Source organism: Drosophila mauritiana, chromosome 2R (assembly GCF_004382145.1).
Source record: "Drosophila mauritiana strain mau12 chromosome 2R, ASM438214v1, whole genome shotgun sequence".
Lineage (NCBI taxonomy): Eukaryota > Metazoa > Arthropoda > Insecta > Diptera > Drosophilidae > Drosophila > Drosophila mauritiana.
Window position 1 is genome coordinate 11,301,252 of NC_046668.1, and position 22,627 is coordinate 11,323,878.

At 42.2% G+C, this 22,627-nt stretch overlaps 2 protein-coding genes across 2 annotated transcripts; both read left to right on the top strand.

Moving 5' to 3' along the window:
* The first annotated feature begins 146 nt into the window (after positions 1-146).
* Positions 147-3,063, top strand: LOC117135690 (aspartate--tRNA ligase, cytoplasmic). The gene is made up of 5 exons (XM_033296092.1): positions 147-255; positions 644-744; positions 824-1,149; positions 1,409-2,433; positions 2,635-3,063. Exons 2-5 carry the CDS (start codon positions 664-666, stop codon positions 2,796-2,798), a joined length of 1,596 nt encoding a protein of 531 aa, XP_033151983.1. The 5' UTR covers positions 147-255; positions 644-663; the 3' UTR covers positions 2,799-3,063.
* Positions 3,064-5,032: 1,969 nt separating this feature from the next.
* Positions 5,033-19,200, top strand: LOC117137886 (protein vestigial). The gene is made up of 8 exons (XM_033299616.1): positions 5,033-5,201; positions 6,212-7,095; positions 11,415-11,895; positions 12,603-12,980; positions 17,633-17,724; positions 17,908-18,101; positions 18,174-18,235; positions 18,557-19,200. The coding sequence occupies exons 2-8, from the start codon at positions 7,000-7,002 to the stop codon at positions 18,613-18,615; spliced, it is 1,362 nt and encodes a 453-aa protein (XP_033155507.1). The 5' UTR covers positions 5,033-5,201; positions 6,212-6,999; the 3' UTR covers positions 18,616-19,200.
* Positions 19,201-22,627: the final 3,427 nt, after the last annotated feature.

The following is a 22,627-nucleotide window of genomic DNA, read 5'->3' on the forward strand; positions in this document are numbered from 1 at the left end:
TATGTTTAATACACACAGAGTATTGTAATTAAATTACGAATGCTTACGAATTGTCCACTTAATTCTTAGGATGTTGAAACATGTCACGTCACAAATTCAGATATGCGCCACCCTGAAGCACGCAAGCAACCATCGATATATATCGATAGCCGCGATAGAAATCCTCTAGACTGCACCGCGCTGCTGGCATGTGCAATAGTACACGACGCTCGTGAAATCAATTCGTTTGTGTATTAAAAGGGCAAAATCTAGCTGGTAAGTCGAGTGCACTCGAATGCACCATTGAAATAATCAATAGGGGAAGAGACAGGAAGTGAATAGAATCGGTAAATGATCAGATAAAAGACCGCAAAGTTTAGGTTATGTGCGAGCCGCTAGACAAAGAGTGTTTCTCTGTCCCCGGAAATATTTGTGGACATATGGCTATTGGAGGAGGAGACTGGGTCACTGAACTGCAGTCCGGAAGCCAATGTCACTTATTCGCAAATGGGGCACTTCATCAGCCAAGTGCTATTTATAAAACCATGACGCAACGCACACAATACTCCTCCTTTTCGCCTGTTGCTTGCTTATCGAAACTGTGTGGTTTACGTTCTAGTTTTGTGACCCTCTTGTAAAATATACAACCCTTCCTTCCCTACAGCCGTTTTTGTGCATTCCAAGATGGTCGAGGAGAAAGAGAACGTGGCCAACGGGGAGCAGGTCTCCAAAAAGGGAGCCAAAAAGCTGGCCAAGGCCGCAAAGGTGAGAATCTTTGATTTGGGGACGTGGCGTGTTGTTCTTTTTGAACCTCTGATAACAGCTTTAATCTCTATTTGTACAGAAAGCCGAACAAAAAGCGGAGAATGCCTCCGCCGCGGCGGCCAATAATGCTGGGGGCGATTCTGCCGAGGATCACGCCGCTGGACGATATGGCCTCTCCGAAATGATCCAATCCAAGGATAAACGCAGTGAACGCAACTTTGTCCCGGTTTCGGAACTAAGCGGTCAGGTGGGCAAAGGACTCGTCTGGGTGCGAGGACGCGTCCACACGTCGAGAGCCAAGGGAAAGCAATGCTTCCTCATCCTGCGCCAGCAGAGCAGCACGGTGCAGTGCATCCTGGCTGTCGGTGATGTTATCTCCAAACAGATGGTCAAATTCGCGGGAAAGTAAGTTATAAATATTAGTCATGGCGATCGGTTATCTTAAGAGCCCTAACCCAAAAAAGCACAATATCGAATCTGAATTGCGCAGGTCATATAGATATTTTCATCATACTTTGATAATATATTATCGTAAAATCAATCGAAGGTTTATGAAATGATAAACATTGCGTTGAATTTGTGTTGTTAGAAATTATTTTTAATTCATACTGATAAACATTATTATTTAAAGACGACTTAAGCTCAAAACTCTCTATTTTTTCAGTATCCCTAAGGAGAGCATCATCGATATCCAGGCCAAGCCAGTGGCGGTGTCCAGCAAGATTGAATCCTGCACAGAGCAGTCGCTGGAATTGTCCGTCGAGCAGATATTCGTAATTTCCCAGGCCAAGGCTCAGTTGCCGTTGCAAATCGAGGATGCATCGCGTCCCGAGAACGCCGAGGATGCGGAAGGTCTGAATATTCGCGTGAACCAGGACACGCGTTTGGACAACCGAGTGCTCGACCTGAGGACCCCGGCAAATCAGGCCATTTTCCGACTGGAAGCCGGAGTATGTCGCCTGTTCCGCGATATTCTCACCGAGCAGGGCTTCACCGAGATTCACACGCCAAAGATCATTTCGGCGGCCAGTGAGGGAGGCGCCAATGTGTTCACCGTGAGCTACTTCAAGGATTCAGCCTATCTGGCGCAGTCGCCGCAGCTGTACAAGCAGATGGCCATCGCTGCCGATTTTGACAAGGTCTATACCGTAGGAGCCGTGTTCCGTGCAGAGGATTCGAACACTCATCGGCATTTGACCGAGTTCGTAGGCCTTGATCTGGAAATGGCCTTTAAGTACCATTACCACGAGGTGCTGCACACGATTGGCAACACGTTTACGTCCATTTTTAAGGGACTGCGTGACAATTACGCTAAGGAAATCGAATCTGTAAGCCAGCAGTACAAGGTTGATGCGTTCAAGTTCCTGGAGCCACCACTGATCCTCCAGTTCGCCGATGGCGTGGCCATGTTGCGCGAGGCTGGTGTGGAGACCGGCGACGAGGAGGATCTGTCTACGCCCAACGAAAAGCTGTTGGGTCGCCTGGTCAAGGCCAAGTACGACACTGACTTCTACATCCTTGACAAGTTCCCGTTAGCGATACGGCCCTTCTACACGATGCCTGATCCAAACAATCCGGTCTACTCCAATTCTTATGATATGTTCATGCGCGGCGAGGAGATCATGTCCGGCGCGCAGCGTATCCACGATCCCGAGTACTTAATCGAGCGAGCCAAGCACCATGGCATTGGTGAGTACCCCCTACACGTAGTAAATAACTGCTAAGTCAGCTTAGTCACAAGATCTCTCGGTAAACAATGATAAGACTGCAATAAGAGAATAATAATAGCTCAAGTGTTAATATAAGACTGTATCACATTTCAGATAAGAAGTTTAAACTTATCTACTCTATAAATACTTTATATTAACGCCGTATATATTTGTTTTCTAGATACCTCCAAGATTGCGGCGTACATCGAGTCCTTCCGCTATGGATGTCCTCCACATGCTGGTGGTGGAATTGGAATGGAGCGTGTGGTGATGCTGTATCTGGGATTGGACAACATCCGCAAGACTTCCATGTTCCCACGCGATCCCAAACGATTAACGCCTTAAGCACGCTAAACTCACACAACGTACTCTTTAGATTTGAATCCAATTCGATGAAACATTTGTCTTACTTTCCCTGTGACTTTCCAAGCATTCAGTTCTTTTTATTTTTACGCCAAACCCAATTGTGTGTGTTTTATTCTTCTTCTCAAGACAAACATGCTGCGAAGTTGTTAAACAACGAGAAAAATGTACGGGAAGACTGCATAGAGTCAAATTTATTTGGAAACTCGTAAAAAATAAATATTTGCGCGTATGTTTTGTACTTTAATAATTGCTTTTAATATTTTGGTTGGTTATTTATAAGTGGGTAAAAAATATAACCTAACATGTAGCTAGAAAATTATATTTTTTGTTGCATAGTTTTAGGGTCTGTAGAAAGGCCAGATTTGGTCTTATAGTTTATCCATATGCACTTGGTCAATGAGTTTTATTAATGATTTATTTAAAAGGTTGAAACCAAAGCAATAGTTCACTACTTTTGATTTGTAGTATATGTAGTATTGGATTTTAGTATAAGAGAATATTATCATAATTTTCAAAATAAAAAAGTGATATTATCTTTTCTTGAGGGCGGAGCAAAACATATTATTATCGGGCATTAGGATTTAGAAATTTAGTTTTTGATACAGGCTGAGTACTAACCATTATATTTTTATTGGTGATCATCTATAAGACTGACTACCTTAACTACTTTGAGAATCCCTTAAATAGTCACCACTCAAAGTCCCGTCGGCCATGTCTTCTTTATCTGGAAATTTCTTTCTCAGGTTAAACTCCCACATAAACATTGTTTTATTTCTACCTTTCTCCGTAATTATAGAAGTCTCCCACAACATTTTACAACATTGCTTAAATAACTTTTTGCACTTTAAAATAAATTTCGATATTTCGTAAGGACAAAGCAATAAATATAAGCAGTAATCAAAACATATTAGCTGGCACTAAAACCGACTTTCCTGGAATTTGTAAATGAAAACCTAAGTTTAGATCCTATATGATCTCTTGTGGGGCTACCTTCCATGCTAACACGATGCAATCCATTTTGATATTAACCACCGATTTTTCAGCGTTTTTACACGTTCCTATCGACAATCTAACAATTAAAGGTGTAGTAGATCGTCTTTCACTTTTTCGCATCCACACCTTGTCAACACACAATCCGCGGCGAAATGAAGGCGAATGAACAGCACAATAAATTGTATTCATTTGCAATCAGATTATTATCAATACGGAAACTTCGCGGTTGAGGAGTGCTGGAGGCTTGGAAGGGGTCTGGAAAACAAGGATTGCGGGGGCACTGCAAACACTGTTGACACAGTTGGCGCATACTTTTCATTGCGGAAAGGCAAGGAAAGGAACAAAAGGACGAAGTAGAAGGCCCCGGATGAATGCGAATTCCTTTCAATCTGTTTGTCGAACTTTAAAATCAGAGAGAAACAGCAGGAGTTTCGTCTACTTGAGGACACAATTGAGACGCACTCCATTTTATTTTCACACCGATGTGGCATCGTTAGTTGGAAACCTGGAAACAACAACACAACGCTGAATGCGGCAGCAATCAAGTGGGCGGTGCTTGGCAACTGCAGCACACTAGTTGTCCCGCTCCCACAGCGGTCCCATGATTGCCGTGCGACGGAGATGGCCCGATACAAGAAATTGCCATTTTGTTTTCAATGCCGCGGCGACTGCGCTGCTGTCGCGCTGCCCGCAAATGCATTGGATTTACCGCTCCTTTTGCCAGTTTGTTTTTTCTCTTCCGATTGAGCGGCAGCCGGAGCTCTCCGTGTTTTTCTCTCACCGCCGCGCGGGATTTCGATTTTCGGATTTTCGATTTCAGCGTGAACGAGAATATCGAAAAATTAAAACGAAACAAAACCAAAATCCCAATGAGTGATCGCGGCAAGTGCAGTTCATTTGTTTTCCAAGTGCCACATCGCAAAGCAGAATAATAATTATAGAAATAGAGATTTCCGCGGATGCTGCAATTGCCAAAATAGTGCCGTTCTCCGTCTCGTTTTTGCTCCGCTCTATCTGCCTCTCTCACTCTCGCTCTCGGGCCGCCAAGAATTTATGGAATTCGGCATTTTGTGGATTTAGCGAAAATATTTTCATTGAGTGCGCCGACCAAATGTTTGCTGCTCGTTTTCGGTTAAAAATAATCGCAGAAGCCCCTGCGCCAAAATCTCAAGAATTCACGTGCGAATTCCCCAGCGCGTATCACTTTAATTACTATTCAAATTAACAACAACAACAAAACGATCAAACGAAAATTAAGTCAAGTTTTACCTTGACAAGAGTTGTGAAATTGTTGAATATTTTGCCAAAAGTGCACTGTAACGAGAATCGAGTTGATTTACGCAAGCAACACTGAACATCTTATTGGATTACACTAAAAACATTCAAGTGGTAAGTACGGGTTCGATAAATTAAATGTCCAATTGGAGCGCAGTCGTTTTCCTTCTGGTGGCATTATAATTATAATAATTTGCCAACTTTATCGATTTGCATTTTATTTTATTATGCATATTAAGCTAAACGTCTGAAATTGTTAAGGTTAATTTATTATGTACACTTAATTGGTTATATTGTTCCTATACTTTTTAATTGATTTGTAAAAAGGTACAACGTCAAAAGCTCTAAACAGTTAAGGCTTAAAAAAGGGTTGTCAAATATCTTTCGTTTTTTGTAACGGGAACATTATGGAGCTATAGTCATTTTATGTGATATGTGATAGTTACAATTATAGGATTTATCATTAAATTACGAATATTTTTTGTGACAGATAAGCTTTTTGAAAAAAATTAAATTTCTTATTCCCATGTCCCGACGGAGTTTAATTTAAAAATGATTCCTGTTGCCGTCGGAACCTAAATATATTTTCATATATTTCAGTAGCTTTTTCTGTGTTCAATCAAATAGTTTGTTCAACGTTTGGCGTTCTCTCCTGCCGTTATTACATCAAGCAATAGTCAAAATTACAACAATTATTTATTTCCATTCTACAAAGCAGGTTAGCATATTAATTTGCGATTTAATTCAAGATATATCTAAAAGCTAAAGCCAAGAATTAAAGCCAATTAAAGTAATTTCTTATTTTCCGACGGATTTATTGAACAAGTTTTTATTCACTTCGTTTATAAAACAGTTTATGAGCCAGTTTATTGGTTTTTATTTTGATCATTATTACTTTAAATGTGAAAGCTTTCGTTTGTGGTTTTTTATAGCCATTTTCAGACTTGATGATGGTTTGTTTACATGCAATTGCTATTCAACACACATTTACGGTTCAAATAGTCACATCATTAAAGTCGGTTTTAACATAAATGCCAGAAATTGGCTCTTCAGCTTTGAATTTCTTACCACAATTAGCAAATTGTTAATGCCTTCTCCTGCACTTTTCTCCATTTTCCTTCCAGTTGGCAATTCTTCGTCGGAAACGCGGATGAGAAACGAAATTGACGTTCCAACGCCAAAGGGAAAAAAACAGAAAAAAATAGAAAACAACGACTAACAGCAATCAACAATGTGGAAATGATAATTGCAATTGCCTGCACAAGCAAACAAAGAAGAAAGAAGCAAGTGAAGAAAGTCGAAGAGCGACGAGGGGAGGAAACTGAGTCGAAAAGAAAAGGAAATTACCCACCAACGGGAATGGCAAATGCATAGAAAGAAGTTTGCGAAAAACAACAGAAACATAAACAAAAAAACGGACGAAAAGCAATTATAGCTGCTGCTGATACAAACGCGATGGTGTTTTACAATATGTAAATATAATTAGCCGAGCGGAGTTTTCATTCCAGGAATTTTGCCAGCCAACAAAAGAAATAAATACTACAACTGCTGCAGAAAAACTACAAGAAAAACAACAACAACACAAGAAAACACGCCTTGACTTGAAAGCCGGTTTTATAATTACTCCAAGTTTTAGCCCCCTTCCCGCCCCGCGCGCTCTCTATCTATCTATCCATCTATCTCGCTCTCCTCAGAGAGAGCATTCAATTTCAAGCCACCGATACGATTACGAATCCAATTGGAACCACGCGTATTGGTATCACAATTCCCCGCTCAAGTGACAATACCAATTTAACTACCATCCATCGCCAAACCGCAAAAGCAGTGAGCCAGTGTGAGTGCAGTGCCAGTGCCAGTGTGTGTGTGGCAGTGAGTGGCAGTTGCAGTTGCAAGTGCGCTTGCCACTGCGACAATGGCAGTGTCCTGCCCCGAAGTTATGTACGGTGCCTACTATCCATATCTGTACGGGCGCGCTGGACCAAGTCGATCGTTCTACCAGTATGAGAGGGTGAGTACCGCAAGCCATTCGATTCCATTCGATTCGATTTGCCTCCCGAACTTCGAATATTTGGCCGGGTAATCAGGCCAAAACAACTGTATTCGGCTAATTCCTCGAGCCAACAAAATTGCTTTCAAAGCAATATTACTTAAAAGCATCACATTTTAAAGATTAGATTGAGTTGAATTGGCTTGTACTTGGCTTAAACTCCAAGCAGTCAGTAAAATCAGAAGAAGAACAGTTGTTTAGTTTCAGATAGTCAACCATTTAACCCTTTTGAACGTTGGCTGCTTTTAGGGATTGGATATTAAACTAATAGTGGGAATTCGATATCAGAATTAAGTAAATAATGATAGTCATGTGAATGTGGTCACAAAAAATATGGAATTTTAGACAGACGAGTTTTACTTATTCAGTTCGACAGTTAATATTCGAAAAATTACTCGAAAAATAGTTTATCGTTTATAAGATTTGTTAATTATTGGTTTATTTATCCTCAGGAATACCATTCAATTAATCAAAATCTCAGCGAAACATCAAAAACTGGTGGCAATAACAATTTCTCTTTTTTATAAGTAATAAATTTAGGATTTAAAATTAGAAATTTGAAATAAATACTGAAAAAAAAGAATCTAATAGATAGTAAAACAACACCGTATATAAAGGTCGACTCACAGAAATCACAATAATTTGAGATTATTTAACTTATTAGATCTATTAAATACTAATTACTCACTAATTTCATAAAATATCAAAGAAATGAGCTGAAACCGACCAGCAAAAGTGTTGCTGACCAAATTTGTATCTTGAACATTTTTGGCTAGCGAATTTTCGAGTTTAAGGCGTTGCGGTTTTTGTGGCTAACGCACGTACCAAGGTGTTAAACATTTCCAAATTTACAATTCTCTGTACTTTTTGTAACTCCAAGTTAGTAGTGGAAATTGCTGACATAACTGTTTTTTAGTAAAAACCATTTCTTGAAATGATAAGAAACCTCGTCTGTTAAACAGAAGCAATTGAATAACTTGCTTAGAATCTTAATTAGTCAAAGCTATTTATGGAAATTGTCAGTTATCCACAAAAACATCTTTTAAAAAGGAACGACATGATTTAGTAGTTTAAGCGTTCTTAAATACTTATATTTTGTATTTCATGCGTTTAAGCTCACATTTGTAATTGCAAAAAATAAATTGAAGGAGTAAAGCCTCTTTGTGCAAGCGCAATTCAAAACTGGAATCCCATTTGTGCAACTCCAGTTTCTGTTAGCCAGCACAAAGTGGCTCGCTTTGCATAAACACCGAGTGGCCAAAAGGAAAATCAGAAAACGTTTTGTAAAGACTCTTGTTCGTTCGTCTCCTTTTAACCAAGAACCAGTTGCAGGAGGAGCACTTAAAGGAGGGAAAGCACCGAGGATGAGTCACTTGGCCACCGCTGATTGATGGATACCTCTTTGCACGTTTGGCCAAGGCCAACGAAAGCTACTGTGTTGGCTGCGTCAATTTGTTTGGACGGTTTTGGCGGCTGAATAATTAGACGCTTCTAACAAATCATAAGAATTCACGCAGAACGCAAATCGATTTGGGAAACCCAAAAACAATAAAGAACCGAAGAAAAAGAAGAGAAGTTGCCCAACTAAAGGGGCAACATTTCAAGGAATTCCGCGACTCAATGTTGGCTTTGTTTCGCCTCTCCCGCTTTTTGCTAACATTGATTTCGAAGATTTCGCTGTGATTTCTGTGACAAGTACAGAAAAGTTCTCACGATCCCAGGTTTCCAGTGTCCAGTTTCGAGGGCCAAAACTCCGGCCGACCATGGTCAAAAGGCGACTGTGGCAGTGCGGCCAATATATCCATGAGGCAGTTGCCGTTGCTGCTGCCGCTGGGGCACAAAGAAATTCTTGTGTCGCAAGTTCCAATTATACAAGGCCGCGGCACCAAATCGAAATTGGCCTTTTATGTAAGTAACCGATACGACACGATTCTGATTCTATGCTTTTGCATGCCCATAAAGAGGGACCGCGATAAACCCGCCTGGATATTGCGGCTTCGGTTGCTCCTTTCTGCTCCTTTCTGCTCCACCGCCATGGAAGGCCAATCGCAGATTGAGTCAGCAGCTTTGGCTCCTCAGCTGGATGACCGGTTTATTTCGTCCCACAAACGCACAATCCTCGTCCGCCCTTTCGACACTTTGGCCAGCCAGCCAGTCCCGAAACCTAAAGTTAAACTAAAACAAATAAACAAACAAAAACCTTCGGCCGCTCGGTTAATTTATTGTGTGTATCGCCATTAGTTCTTGCCGATCTTCCAGCTCTCCTCGCCTACAACGCCATAACATAACCATACCGATTCGATCCTTGGGGCCTTTTGTCAACCGATCGCAGATAAACCAGGGAGCTGAATTCAAAAAAACAAAAAACCAAAAAAAAGCCAAAAGTTTTGGGGCTCCGAAATTTTGTCGCTGGTTCGTCTGGCGATTCCCGGTGATTTATGCCGTGTGATCGAAGGTCTGACTGCTCGGCATAACCGAAATATCGCCTGCAGCTAATAACACTGCAGCAGATACAGATACAAGTACACCGGAAAATGATACGTTGCTCAGATACATTTAATTAATTATTGAACAGGGTATCTACATTGAACTGAACATGATAATTACTGCACTTATGAGCTTTATATGAAACTATCTTTCTTATTACGCAAAATTTCTTTTCATTTTTCATGATAATCATTATAAAACTTCGTACTTCAAGATACCTGTGAATCAGCGCATTTTGACATTTCATTTTAAATTGTGACCACACTCTTTACAGAGTCATAGCTTTGTTTAAAAGATTCATATATGTATATGCCAGATATTTCTTTCTGTGCGCTGATTGCCGTGCAGATACATCTGCCGATGCGTTTGCGACCGTGCGTTTTGTATCTGTATCTGGGCATTGTTTCGCCTACGCTACTGCACTTGGTATTCGCGATTCGGGTTCCGCAACCGGAGGATTCCGCCCTCCAATTTGGACTGTCGTCGCTGATAGTGTTGGCCGATAAGGCGGAACGCATTGATTATGTGCTTAAGCCAGGTGACAGATGGAGATACTCGATCTGCCACATATTTGCGGCAAGTGCCTGTGATGCTGCAGCTTTTGCCGCAGCTGTATCTCAATCAATTTGTATCTGTATCTATTAGCAAGTATCTTTCGGCTGACTCAGCGCTTTCGTCTAATTAAGTGGCATGCCTCCTAACGGGCCAGCCAGCTGTTGTATCTACCAGATACTTGGCTCGTAAATCAGGGCTGCTGTCCGTGGACGCGTTGCACTCTTCTTGAAATGGTTCGTGCCCGGTTAACCCATTATTAACCCTTAGACACGATCATAATTGGCATGCGCCTACGAAATGGAGCAGGGCAGGGGTCGTGGTTCGCCCCGCTCGACTGGAAGTTAATGCTTAAATTTAGAACGATTTTCGGCTGCAAATGTGGCATAGCAGAGGCAGGGGCAGGGGCAGGGCAACGATTGCCATGGGGTTATCAGCTAGGGAGCCACTAATGGGCTCATTAGGAGGGGGGATGGTCGAAGGTGTTGCTCGTAAATCGTCGCCAGCGCCGCATTATGTTTGACAGTCCGCTAAGCAGAAGATTGCGGCGTGATTATCGCCTTCTGGCCGCTCTCCTATTTCAGTTTCAGTGCACCTCCTCCCCAAACTCGAACGTCCCCCTTTTCCCCAGCCCATTTACCCATTTGGAGCGGTGCAACCTTGGCCCGAGTCCGTGATAATATGCGCCAAACGCTCGTAAATTTAATGGCCTCACTCGCGTTTTCCATCAACATAAATTTTCTTATTGTGTCATTTTCAATTTGCTGCAACGCGTCTCATAACTCATTACTCGCCCGTCGCCGGCCTTTCGTGAATCTGCCGGGAATATCCACTTATGAATCCAGAAATATAGTTTCAAAGGGGAGCGTGATTAAAGCTGTTCAAACTACAATATAGTCTAATACTATTAAAAGAAAGATTTGAATTCAAAATGAAAAAACTATCTCCGATAAGAATCACTACTTTTGTTCATTGTAAAGAACTAGGTATGTAGTTCATTAGTATGATTCATATTTTTCCCAAATCAACGTTATAAAGGTATTATAAGTAACTTACTAGAAAATTAGATATACACGTTTACTATTTTAACTGCATTAAATCTTATATAACATCATCCATCCGTAAGAACCCATTCTCAACTGATTAGAACTTAAATTTCACTGTTCATTAGGAATCTCTTAGCTGTCTTACTTTTAAAATTGTTGATAACAAATGAACTAATAACTTTTTTACATTTTCAGTTCAACCAGGATTTGTACTCCTCCTCGGGCGTCAACTTGGCCGCCTCATCGAGTGCCTCGGGCAGCTCCCACTCGCCCTGCAGCCCCATCCTGCCGCCCTCGGTGAGCGCGAATGCCGCTGCGGCGGTGGCAGCGGCGGCCCACAACAGTGCAGCGGCGGCAGTGGCGGTCGCAGCGAACCAGGCCAGCTCCTCCGGCGGAATCGGAGGCGGTGGACTGGGCGGCCTGGGAGGACTGGGCGGCGGACCGGCGAGCGGACTGCTTGGCAGCAATGTGGTGCCCGGGAGCAGTAGTGTCGGGAGCGTGGGGCTGGGAATGAGTCCGGTGCTGAGCGGAGCGGCGGGACACTCGCTGCACGGTTCGCACAGGACGCACGCACACTCCCTCGCCCACGCACACACGCACCCGCACTCGCACACACACACGCATACGCACCAAACCAAAGAAGAGGACCTCATCGTGCCGCGCAGCGAAGCTGAAGGTGAGCTAGGATCACTTGGGTACACCACCTATGATGGCGATCTTTAAACTTTACAAAAGTCATTTCAAACTATCAGAATATAAAGTTATTCTCTAGTTTTAACTTTAGTGGAACTAAAACCGCGACTTTCCTTAATTAGTTACTAACGAAAGAGCTTATAATGAGAATAATATTTTAAAAATCGATGTGTTGATTTATTTAACTTTAGAGATCTGACCCATTTAGCCCTTCCACTAATTAATACATTAGTGTCTCAATTAGTACATTATAAAGTTCAGCTCCAAAGGTGAAACTAATCTCAAAAGTATTACTACCAAAATGAAAGTAAAGTCGCTCTAGATGTAATTAATAATTCATTAGCTAAACACTTTGTTTGCACGTGTTCGTTCGCTTTAAAACAATGCCTTTTTTTTGGGTTTTCATGTGCGTGTTTTCATTAATATTGTCAATGTCAATGTTTGCATAACATTTATTTTTTGGCAGCTCACTGAAAATTCATGCGAGTTAAAAAGCCCGATAGTCATCGCACACTCGTAGCTAATTAATTTGAAAATTCTTGAAATTTCCGACGAAGCACTCGCATTCCAAACCAGTTAGCATTCAATAAATTATATCATATTTTTCCCGTTGGCGAATTCGCCATTATTTTGCGATTATTTAATAGTTTTTCCGCTCGGCTTTTCTTCTCGCCCTCTCTGATTTCCCAGCACGCCTGGTGGGCTCCCAACAACATCAGCATCATAATGAATCATCCTGCTCCTCCGGTCCGGACTCCCCGCGCCACGCCCACTCGCACAGCCATCCGCTGCACGGTGGCGGCGGAGCGACGGGCGGTCCATCCTCAGCGGGCGGAACGGGTTCGGGGGGCGGCGACGGAGGCGGCACGGGAGCAATACCCAAGAATCTGCCAGCTCTGGAGGCGCCGATGGGCAGCGGAGGCGGCGGATTGGCCGGCAGTGGCCAGGGACAGGCTCAGTATCTATCGGCCTCTTGCGTTGTGTTCACCAACTACTCGGGCGACACGGCCAGCCAGGTGGACGAGCACTTCTCCCGCGCCCTCAACTACAACAACAAGGATTCTAAAGGTAAGTGCGCTGCTAAAAAAAATATGATAACTTATCAATTGACCACAGTAAAAGTGTGATATGGAGTTGAATCTCCTCTACTGCATAATTCTATCATAGTTAAATCATACAAATTTTCCTTTGGTTAAATGAATTAGATTTAAATGATCATAGTCTATATAGGCTTTCTCAAGCATTTAAAATAAGAACTGGTATTTGTGTTAGTGCAGGATGATAATCAGCATGTTTTCCATGCTCCCCCTACCCATTTTTCACTCATTCGTTGGCTCCAGTGAGTTGTGATCAAAGCTCGTGTCATGTACTTGTCCCGGCTGTCAGTTTGCGTGTTTGCCTCGATTTGCGGCACTGTCCCACTTGTGCCCCCAAAATGGGGGCATAATTAGGTGAAAAACGAGCCAGCAGTTCCAGCAAAGTTATTAAAATGTTCTCGGAAAATTTACAACAGGCAAATTATGCCTTTCGGAATGCATTAGTGTGTGGGAAAGAATGAGGTGGCTAAATCTAACAAAGAAAAATACACAATTTTCATTTTTGTGAAGTGGTTTTAATGTCTGGAAGCACTTCTTGTGCTACCCCAAACTCAACTGATGACCTTGTATCGATGGGGAATATGTCGGTTAATGTGTGTAAACTTTGGGAGTGTGAGTATATGTTTGGGGCAGTAGCCTCATTTAGCCTTTCGAAAATGATGAAGAAGTTTTCCCAACAAATCGATATGCCTTTAAACTTTTAAAAGTGCAAAATTAATGCTTTGGTGTGTGGATATACCCAAAGTTTAAGTGATATATCAAAATATTGGGAATACGACATGAATTTAAATCGAATAAAAATGTGTCTTAAATATTAAGATTTCATTAAGATGCTCGCCTTTAATACATCTTTTCCTTCGAAAACTATGCAAAATATTTAAATTTTCGCCTCCACTCATTGTCAGCCATTCGTTTATAAGATAAAAACACTTTAGTATGGCACTTTGTTTTATCCCCTCCACAAGTTTGTGAAATGTCTGTGAATGTGAGTGTGAGTGTGAATGTGAATGCGAACACTCACAAGCACTCACACCAAAAACGGGCGCACAATAAAACAAATAAATCAAGTTGCCACTTGCCACTCGCTTGTTCTTTCGATTTCAAAATTAATTACCTCCTTTAATGAAGATAAACGTTTCGTTTGTTCATGCCTGTCTGTTTTGCCTGTCCGTCTATCTGCTGCACACTATGTGCAACACGGATCAACGTTTATACATATATATGTATATATATAAAAATAACCCAACATGTGTGTTGCTTATTTTTTGTTTTGTTTTTAATTTTAATTGCCCTGTTGCAGTTTTGCCCAGCCATAACGAATTCGGCCTTGTCAAGTGAAGATTTTCATTGTGAGTATCTATGCTATGCTGCTCTGCTAACTGGTGTCCATTGCTCAATCAATCTATTCCATTATCCTCGCATTTGAATGCCGAACAGGTGTTGGCAGTCGAAATGCCTCTTAATGCTAATGTTGCGTACGTGCAACGCCCACTGGGTGATTATCCGGTTGCCGCCCCCTCGATTGGAGCACTTTGTGGCATATTCCTTTGCCACACCGCCAATTGCAGTTAAACCTGGGATTTTATTGAGTTTCTGTGGCTGCCATTGCCTCGATTTTCCCCCACCGATTTGCCCAATTTCCTTTCCGCTTTGAGGAAATGCCACCACTTTGATTGTGCGAAAATTCAGTTTCCATTCAATTCCCCCCCATTCGTTATGCGATAATTGGAAATTTTCCACAGGCTGCTTAACTACGAATTTACAGTGATTGGTTCGCCAAAATTTAAATCAAAGCCAGTAAAGTTTCCTGGAACCAATTAACTGGCCAACAAATAAGCAAATACTAAATGAAATAACTTGTTTGAATGCTTATTAAGGCAGATATGGACAAATTATATGTAACGATACATACATTTTTATTTATGATTCAGATAAATTAACACTTTTTTATAAATTATAAGTTAAGTAGAGGATTGCTATTAGGTTTTCAAGAAATCATTACTTTTGTAGTTCAGAAATTCGTATAAAGTTCGAACTTCAAAATATTTAATAACCAAATATTCAAGTTGTCACCAAATGCAGTAGGGTGATTCGGATTCAGGAAAATTCCTAATATTAGGGTGACGTTGGCATTTTTTCGCCAACTGCCGCACACTGGCACACATTGCCCATTTTAGAACTGCCCCTTAAAATACAGTTTTAAAATGCGAATGGGTTTTGGTTTGAATTTGTTTACTTTTACGCCTCTTGTTTTTGCCCGTTTTTTGTTGTCTGCTTAATGGTATTTAAAGTTCATTTTGGTCATTTGTCTATTTGAGAGCAGCGCGCGCACACAGTTGAACATTTACATTTGTGCGCTTAAAACTATTCAACATTTATATACATTTTTTTTTGAAATGCAATGCGCCGCGTCTATATGTATGTGCTATATGCCCAGATGTATATATATATATATGTATGTATATATCGCTAGTTGGAATGTGCTATGAAATGTCGCCGGAATGCGATGCGGTCGATGCTGCTGTTGTTGCTTTGGGTGCCAGTTGTTGTTGCTGTTGTCGGACGGTGGCAATGCCGAATGCCGCATAGATTCCTCATTACGATTTTAAAATGCATTTCAATTAACTGCTCCGCACAGTGAAGCCAAACAAAACGAACCGAATCGTATCGAACCGAACCGATCCGAACCAAAAGAGGGCATCGCAGAAGATGACGAGATAGCAGAGCGGTAGGAACGGCACGCTTGCACTTTTCTCCGCTTTCCCCCGTTTCCCGATCCGTTTCTCGATCAAAAAATACCCGATTCATCAGGGCAGTCTTTCGTATTATTTTCATTTTGTTTCTCTGCCGCGAGGAGCATTTAATTAGATGCCCAAAGAATTCGATTTAAAATTCCTTGGCACCCGCTGCAGGCAGGAGAAACGTCTTTCCGAAATACAAAACAGAAACCGAAACAGATAGAGATACAGATACATTTGAAGATACGTTTGCAGATACGGATACAAGTGCAGGGACACATGGAAAAATATTGTGCTCTAAAGGAAATTAGAACAATTTAGATTTTACTTTAATAACAAAATAAATATATAATATATAAGGATTATACTTGTTTGTTTCTAATTGAAACCCACTATAGTTTAAACATGATAAAACTACTGTTGTTTTGATTTTAGTTTGAATACTCTATACTTGATTTAGAATGTTCATAGAGGATTAGGTTAGTTTTCTCTGTGCAGGAACGCACTATGCGTCAACGCTGGCGATCGAACCTTATCGGGTCATAAATCGCCACGCTCTCTTCATTAGGCCAAAAGGTGAAAGGTGGGGACAGGTAGTGCGGCTTTCGCTTTTGAAGCCGCTGGCTGAAAGTGAAATGCTAACTGAAGGAGCTGGAGAGGAAATATCTTTGGCAGTCTGCTTGTTTGCACATTAATGGGAATTCCACGGCCTCAGCTGAGCGAGTGAGTGAATGGCAATGGGATGATGACGACTTCTGGCTTCTGGTACGGAAAAAAAAGGCACGCGGCATGGCATCCCGTATCCAGTATTCAGTAACCCAGCCGCACCATCACCATCATCATCCGCATCCTCATCCTCATGCTCATCGTCATCAGCATGCATGGCACACTCGCCAACGTGCCGGCCAAAGTTGTCGAATCGCGACGGCAGCCAAGCACAAACATTACACATCCCCACAAGCACATCCACATCCACATCCACATCCTCCAGCCTCGTCCTCGTCCGCATCCTCAAAACTGCTCTCCAGTTGTTGGATATTTTTCTCTCGAATCGAGTTTGGAATGTTGTCAACGCAAATGCAAGCCTATGCAAGTTTTTGGTATCTCCTGCCGCTCAATTGCAGTTGCTATTTTTGGGCGCCCGGTCTCCTGAGGGAGCTCCATTACACATAATGGAGATGTCTTGCCCGGCTCCTGCTCCTTCTGCATCTTGTTGGCGGCGTCGCGCGATTTCATAAACGCGTAGATTTACAACCATTTAATACAAGTGATGATCCTGAACAACAGCGCGACAACGAGCACGAACGACAACCGAAAACATTCCGCTCAGTTATTTGCAACAGGCCATGGCGCCGCCACCGAGGCGGAGATTCAGACTGGGACTCCGTGGAGAGGGCCCAACCAATCCCGTAGCCGAGCCACAGAATCCCCCAAGACTCGTTCATCTGCCGGCTTGCCAGTTAATCATTGCCGCAAGTGAATGGAAATTGCCCCGAGAGGCAAAAGCATAGCACCTCCTTCGAGTATATTTTCTGGCGAAAATTCAATGAAAAAGATACATATACACCTTCTTCAGCTATCTATTTATCTGTATAAAAGATGTTTCTTTTAACTATATTGGTAGTGGTAGTATCTTAAGATACATGCAACACTGAAACAGCATAGGTTGTGTTTGTTTAACAACAAAGTAAAGTAAGCAAATGTGAAGGAAACATAATAATATGTTTATTACTTTATTTTCCTTACCTGCTAATAGATGTTTGAGGATTTTCCTCCACTATTTTTGCTCCATTGTCCTGATAATCTTAGCGCGATTTAACAATAACTTGTTAAACATTATCATTATACATTTGCCCTAAACATTTCCCCCATTTTGCAATTGCAGAGAGCAGCAGCCCGATGTCGAATCGAAATTTCCCACCGTCGTTCTGGAACAGCAATTACGTGCACCCCATACCCGCGCCCACACACCACCAGGTGAGCACCCACCCAAGTCCCATAACCAATAACAATGCCACTACCAAGTGGTCAGTAGCCAGTTGCTAGTTGCCGATTGCTGGCGGTACGTGAGGCAATTTCGACTGGAAGGAGCCTCCGATCCTGTTGCTCCTGCACATCCATGCTAAATAAGTTGTAATCCGATCGGATATCTGCTTGCAGGTTAGCGACTTGTATGGCACCGCGACGGACACCGGCTACGCCACCGATCCGTGGGTGCCGCATGCGGCCCACTATGGTTCCTATGCCCACGCAGCCCACGCCCATGCGGCCCACGCCCACGCCTACCACCACAACATGGCCCAGTACGGCAGTCTCTTGAGGCTGCCCCAGCAGTACGCCAGCCACGGTTCCAGGTGAGTCGATCCCCCGATCGGGCAACACACAGACCACGTCCTGACCTCTCGCCGGCTTCTCGTGTCTTACAGGCTGCACCACGACCAGCAGACGGCCCACGCCCTGGAGTACTCCAGCTATCCCACAATGGCAGGTGAGCCTATGAGCAGGGTTTTAGTTTACTACATTTAAGTCGTTGAAAAAGATACAATTCAAAGGGACAACAATATTAGTTAAGCGGTAATATATACAACATAATTTTGAATGATTTGCTTGCTCATTAGTGTAGTTCAATTATAAAGAAAGTACTACAGTATGTTGTACCTATAACAGTGATATAAAGGATAACTAGTTAGCCATTCTGTTATCAATACATTCTTTATATATTACATCAAATCATAGATATATGTATAAAGCAGCTATCTCAAAGCAATAGCTCAAGTTTTCTTATAAACCCATCCTATTTATTTTCCAGGCCTAGAAGCGCAGGTGGCGCAAGTACAGGAATCGTCGAAGGATCTTTACTGGTTCTAAACGCCACCTGGAGATGGAGGGCGCCGAGGTCCTTCGGCGAGTGTATAAACCTTGTCCTGGAAGATCTAAGGACGACACCCCGGATCGAATACAATGTGCGACTTTGGGTCGGGATTTTGAGAGCGCTTCTTAAGCAAAACTGCAGTGTCTGTGTTTCTGTGTGAGCAAAACAATAACAAACGCAAAGGATTTTGAAATTTAATTTAATTTTACCATAATGTTTAACGTTAAACTATAATTCGTAAGCTTAAAAACACCTTGTAAACAAACGATTTTTCGCGCATTCGAGACCATTTTTTCCGCGTAATTTGATTTTGTAAGTTTAGCATCCCATATCAGCAATTTAGACACATACAATAATGACTATATACACTATATATATAAATATACACATAAATATATAATGGTATTCGTAATCAGCGTTGGTAACGTTTAATAATCGACATTTCTTGTATAGTTAACGCGAACTTTGACATACACTTAAAGCAACAACAAAGTTAGAATTTATTTTGTTTAAACTTCGATTTTTGCAAACTTCAACAAACTAGGATAACGAAAATCAAATTGAGAAAAAAGCAAAGCAGAAAACCCAATAAAAAAAGATAAATAAAATAAAAAACAAACACAATTTGAATACAATCAATAAACTGAGTGTGCGTTTCTAAGGGAGCGGTTCGATAAAGGTAAGAATTTGGGAGTTGATATAAACTTTAATTAGTTTATGTTCCCATCTGCTAATGATTTCATTCCGATTAAGCAACGAAACACAATCAGATAAGCGGCCAAATTTCATAATCGTCGACTTTGAATGCTTTCCACGCCATTTAGCCAGGCGCCTTATTAATCTCGGGCTATTTATCATCCAAAACGACCCAGCACGACCCGAATCAAAACAAAACAAAAACGAAACGAAATGAAATGAAAGCCCCAAAAGGAATCTCTTGCATAATTAATGAAAACACAAATCTGAGATAGTAGCCAAGTGGTGGCACAAGTCATAAATAAGACGCCAGGCTCCTGTGACTTCTGGCGTTGCAACTGCAACCGTGACTTTGTCCGGGAACAGTGACTCCCCTACCTCCATTTCACTCTTTTCAACCGGATGGACGAGCTTGTGTGCCTTTTGCGCTATTATACAATGAACGGGGGGGAGGGGCACCCATACTATTGACTTTCAACAGTTGGCCAAAGCACCTCACCTTCGATCGGCGGAGCAGGAACAGTTGGTCCAGAACGCCGATCCTGCTCATGAATTAAAGAAATGAAACAAACGCGCGACATGCTCCCGCTCCATATTCTGTTTTTTTCTGTTTTTTTGGTTTGTACCCCCGGTGTACGCAACAAATTTATTACTGATCGATGAACCACTAGCTTGGTGGCTTCACTTCTGCTCCGAGTCCGGTGTTGTGGGTCCATTATTTTAGCATAAGAATTCCATAATTCGCGGTAACTGCGCTCGGCCGCTTGGCCAAGGGAGGCCATCCACAAGGTGTTCAACAATTCGCCAAATGCGTTTTGCTCTGGGTTTATCGCTTTTTAATAACTTCCCTCCGCAACTCATTCAATTCAACTCTTTTTGCTGGCCTCTTCCTTTTATTCTTTTTTTTTTCTTTTTGGCCAAAACAATGTTCCTGTTGTCACTCAAGTTTCGCCATCGGGACAGATGGTTCCGTTTGGCGGCTCTACTTCCTTCCTTTTCTCAACTTTCGACTCTGGTCGGTAGCATTTGTTGTTTGTTTATGGCCGCATTGTGTGTTAATGAGTTCAGCTAAATGTTTGCGATCCAAGGGATAAGTAGTACTCTTGTCTTGTATCTATTCGGTTGCGGATTGAAAGTGCAAAAAGCTAACGATTTGAGATCGAAAACTTTGGCCTAAAGATAGCTTAAATTCTGCTATTAGAATTCTTAATAAAAATATATCTTGAAAGGAGTGGATAGAAGGGTCAACTGTTTTGAAAGGTTATCTATAAAATATAGAGCTTAAGCGTTAAAAGCACATGGTTTCTAATTCGGTGATATCTATTTCAAAGATATGCTTCTGTATATCTTTACTTACCACTGAAGTAGTGAATGTTATTTAGTCAGCTCCATCAATTCCATTTAGTCGCCGTCAAAAGCGGCACGTCCAACCAAATGAATACCCCAGTTTACCCATAGGTTATTGGACCAAGTGTCAACAAGACCGTTTGCCACATTAAATGGAAATTAATTTTACCCCAGATAAACAAGAATCGCGGAGGCCAACAAATTTCCAATTTGGTATTCGGTTAAGTTATGTTAACAAAAGGCGCGCAACCAAAGTTGGATAATAAATAAGATGGGAAAACAATAATAAAAGAGCGAAGTGTGGCACGTGGGTATTTTTGGAGGCCCCCATTTGAAGGAGCCACCGTTCGATAGGGGAACTTTGACTCCACTCGGCGACACTTTATGACCAGCGAATGTGCGTGACTGGCCGCAAAGTATAAATAAAAACATTTTCCCAGCGTCTTTGGGGAGAAGATATCGCACCGCCTCCGCTGGAGAAATCGCTGAGCAAATGGATGGATGAGTCGACGGATGGATGGAAGAGCTCTGCTGGCACGTACTCCGGCATCCCGGGTGCAGCTCGTAAATTTGGCCAAACCGTATTGGCTGCTAATTGCTGATTGGAGTGGGGGTCACGGGAAAACGAGAGGTGAGGAGCTAAGGAAACAGTGGGGTATAGGGTATATGGTGATTTTATTAGGACAAATTAGTATAAACTAAGCAAAAATAATTAAGTTTCGAAATGCAAAACAAGTACTTTAATGGAAAGTTATACAATGGGCTTAGTAGCAACTTAGTTGCTTACTGCAACTTATAGTTGCAAGTACCACAGATGATTACTGTATCTATCAATCTTTCCAATAAACAACTTTCATTGGATGGACTGCAATGATGGAACTAAGTATGTTGCCAAATCGAATTGTTTTTGCCGCGTTGCAGATAATGGTGGGTTTGCATGAGAGCAGAAATCAATTTATAATTAATGCTGTTGTGGATGCAACACATTTTGAGCACATGTTGGGGGTCCAATGCTCCCCACATGCGGCGCTGATTACGGCGCTGGAAGCCAGGCATCGGATTTGGAATCCTTCGGAACCGAATCATCCTACCGAATAAGCGGGGCTACTGTTCGATGTGATGCATTGGGAGCTCCATGTGGCTCCGGCGATTGCGCAGACAATCAGCGGCGTTAAAAAATCCATACATCATTTTCCTGCCCGCAATCCGGATTCCCCGATTTCCCCGTCACCCGATTTCCCGTATTTCCCCATGGTTTTCGGGTTCATTTCGGGCTGCCTGCGGTTGCATGTGCATCTGGTTGGTTTCCTTTCCATTTTCCTCCTTTCCATTTGACTGGCTGGTAGGTTGGTCCGGTCATGTCAGTTTGTGTGGCGTTTGCTCTGTGATTTATTTGTCTGTAACCGCTCGAAGAGTCCTGCGTCCCGAGCAGAGTTCCCAAAAGTGTCCGGGTGCAAGGTGACATTTCCTGTGTATCGGAGACAAAGACATGGAAGCAAATGCTCCATTGATATTCTAATTAATGTGTGTAAGATATCTGCTAGCTCCCCCACCTCGTTTCCTTACTCACTCGAAGGTATTTTCTAATTTACACGTTTAAGCAAACAGAATGAAAATTATGAAACAACATTTTGCATACAAACGAAATGCTTCAAAGGGAATCGCTGGGAATTTCAAGTGATAGCCCCACTCCTCCACTCGTTTTGGCCTCGAGCGGTTCTACCTTGGCAAACTTTTGAAATTCAGACCGCGTTAAAATACTTTTCCTCCGCTTACCGACCGTTCTTTCTTCTCCCCCTTTTTTGTCCTCTTCATCTCAGCACAAGCTCCAGCTCCAGCTCCACCTCCAGCTCCCAAGGACCTCAAAACAAAGCAGGATGTCTGAAAGTGTGTGCGTGTGTTGAAGTGAATTTTCCAAAGCAGCTGCCAAGATGTCGGGTTGATTTTGCACACCGCCCACTTCCA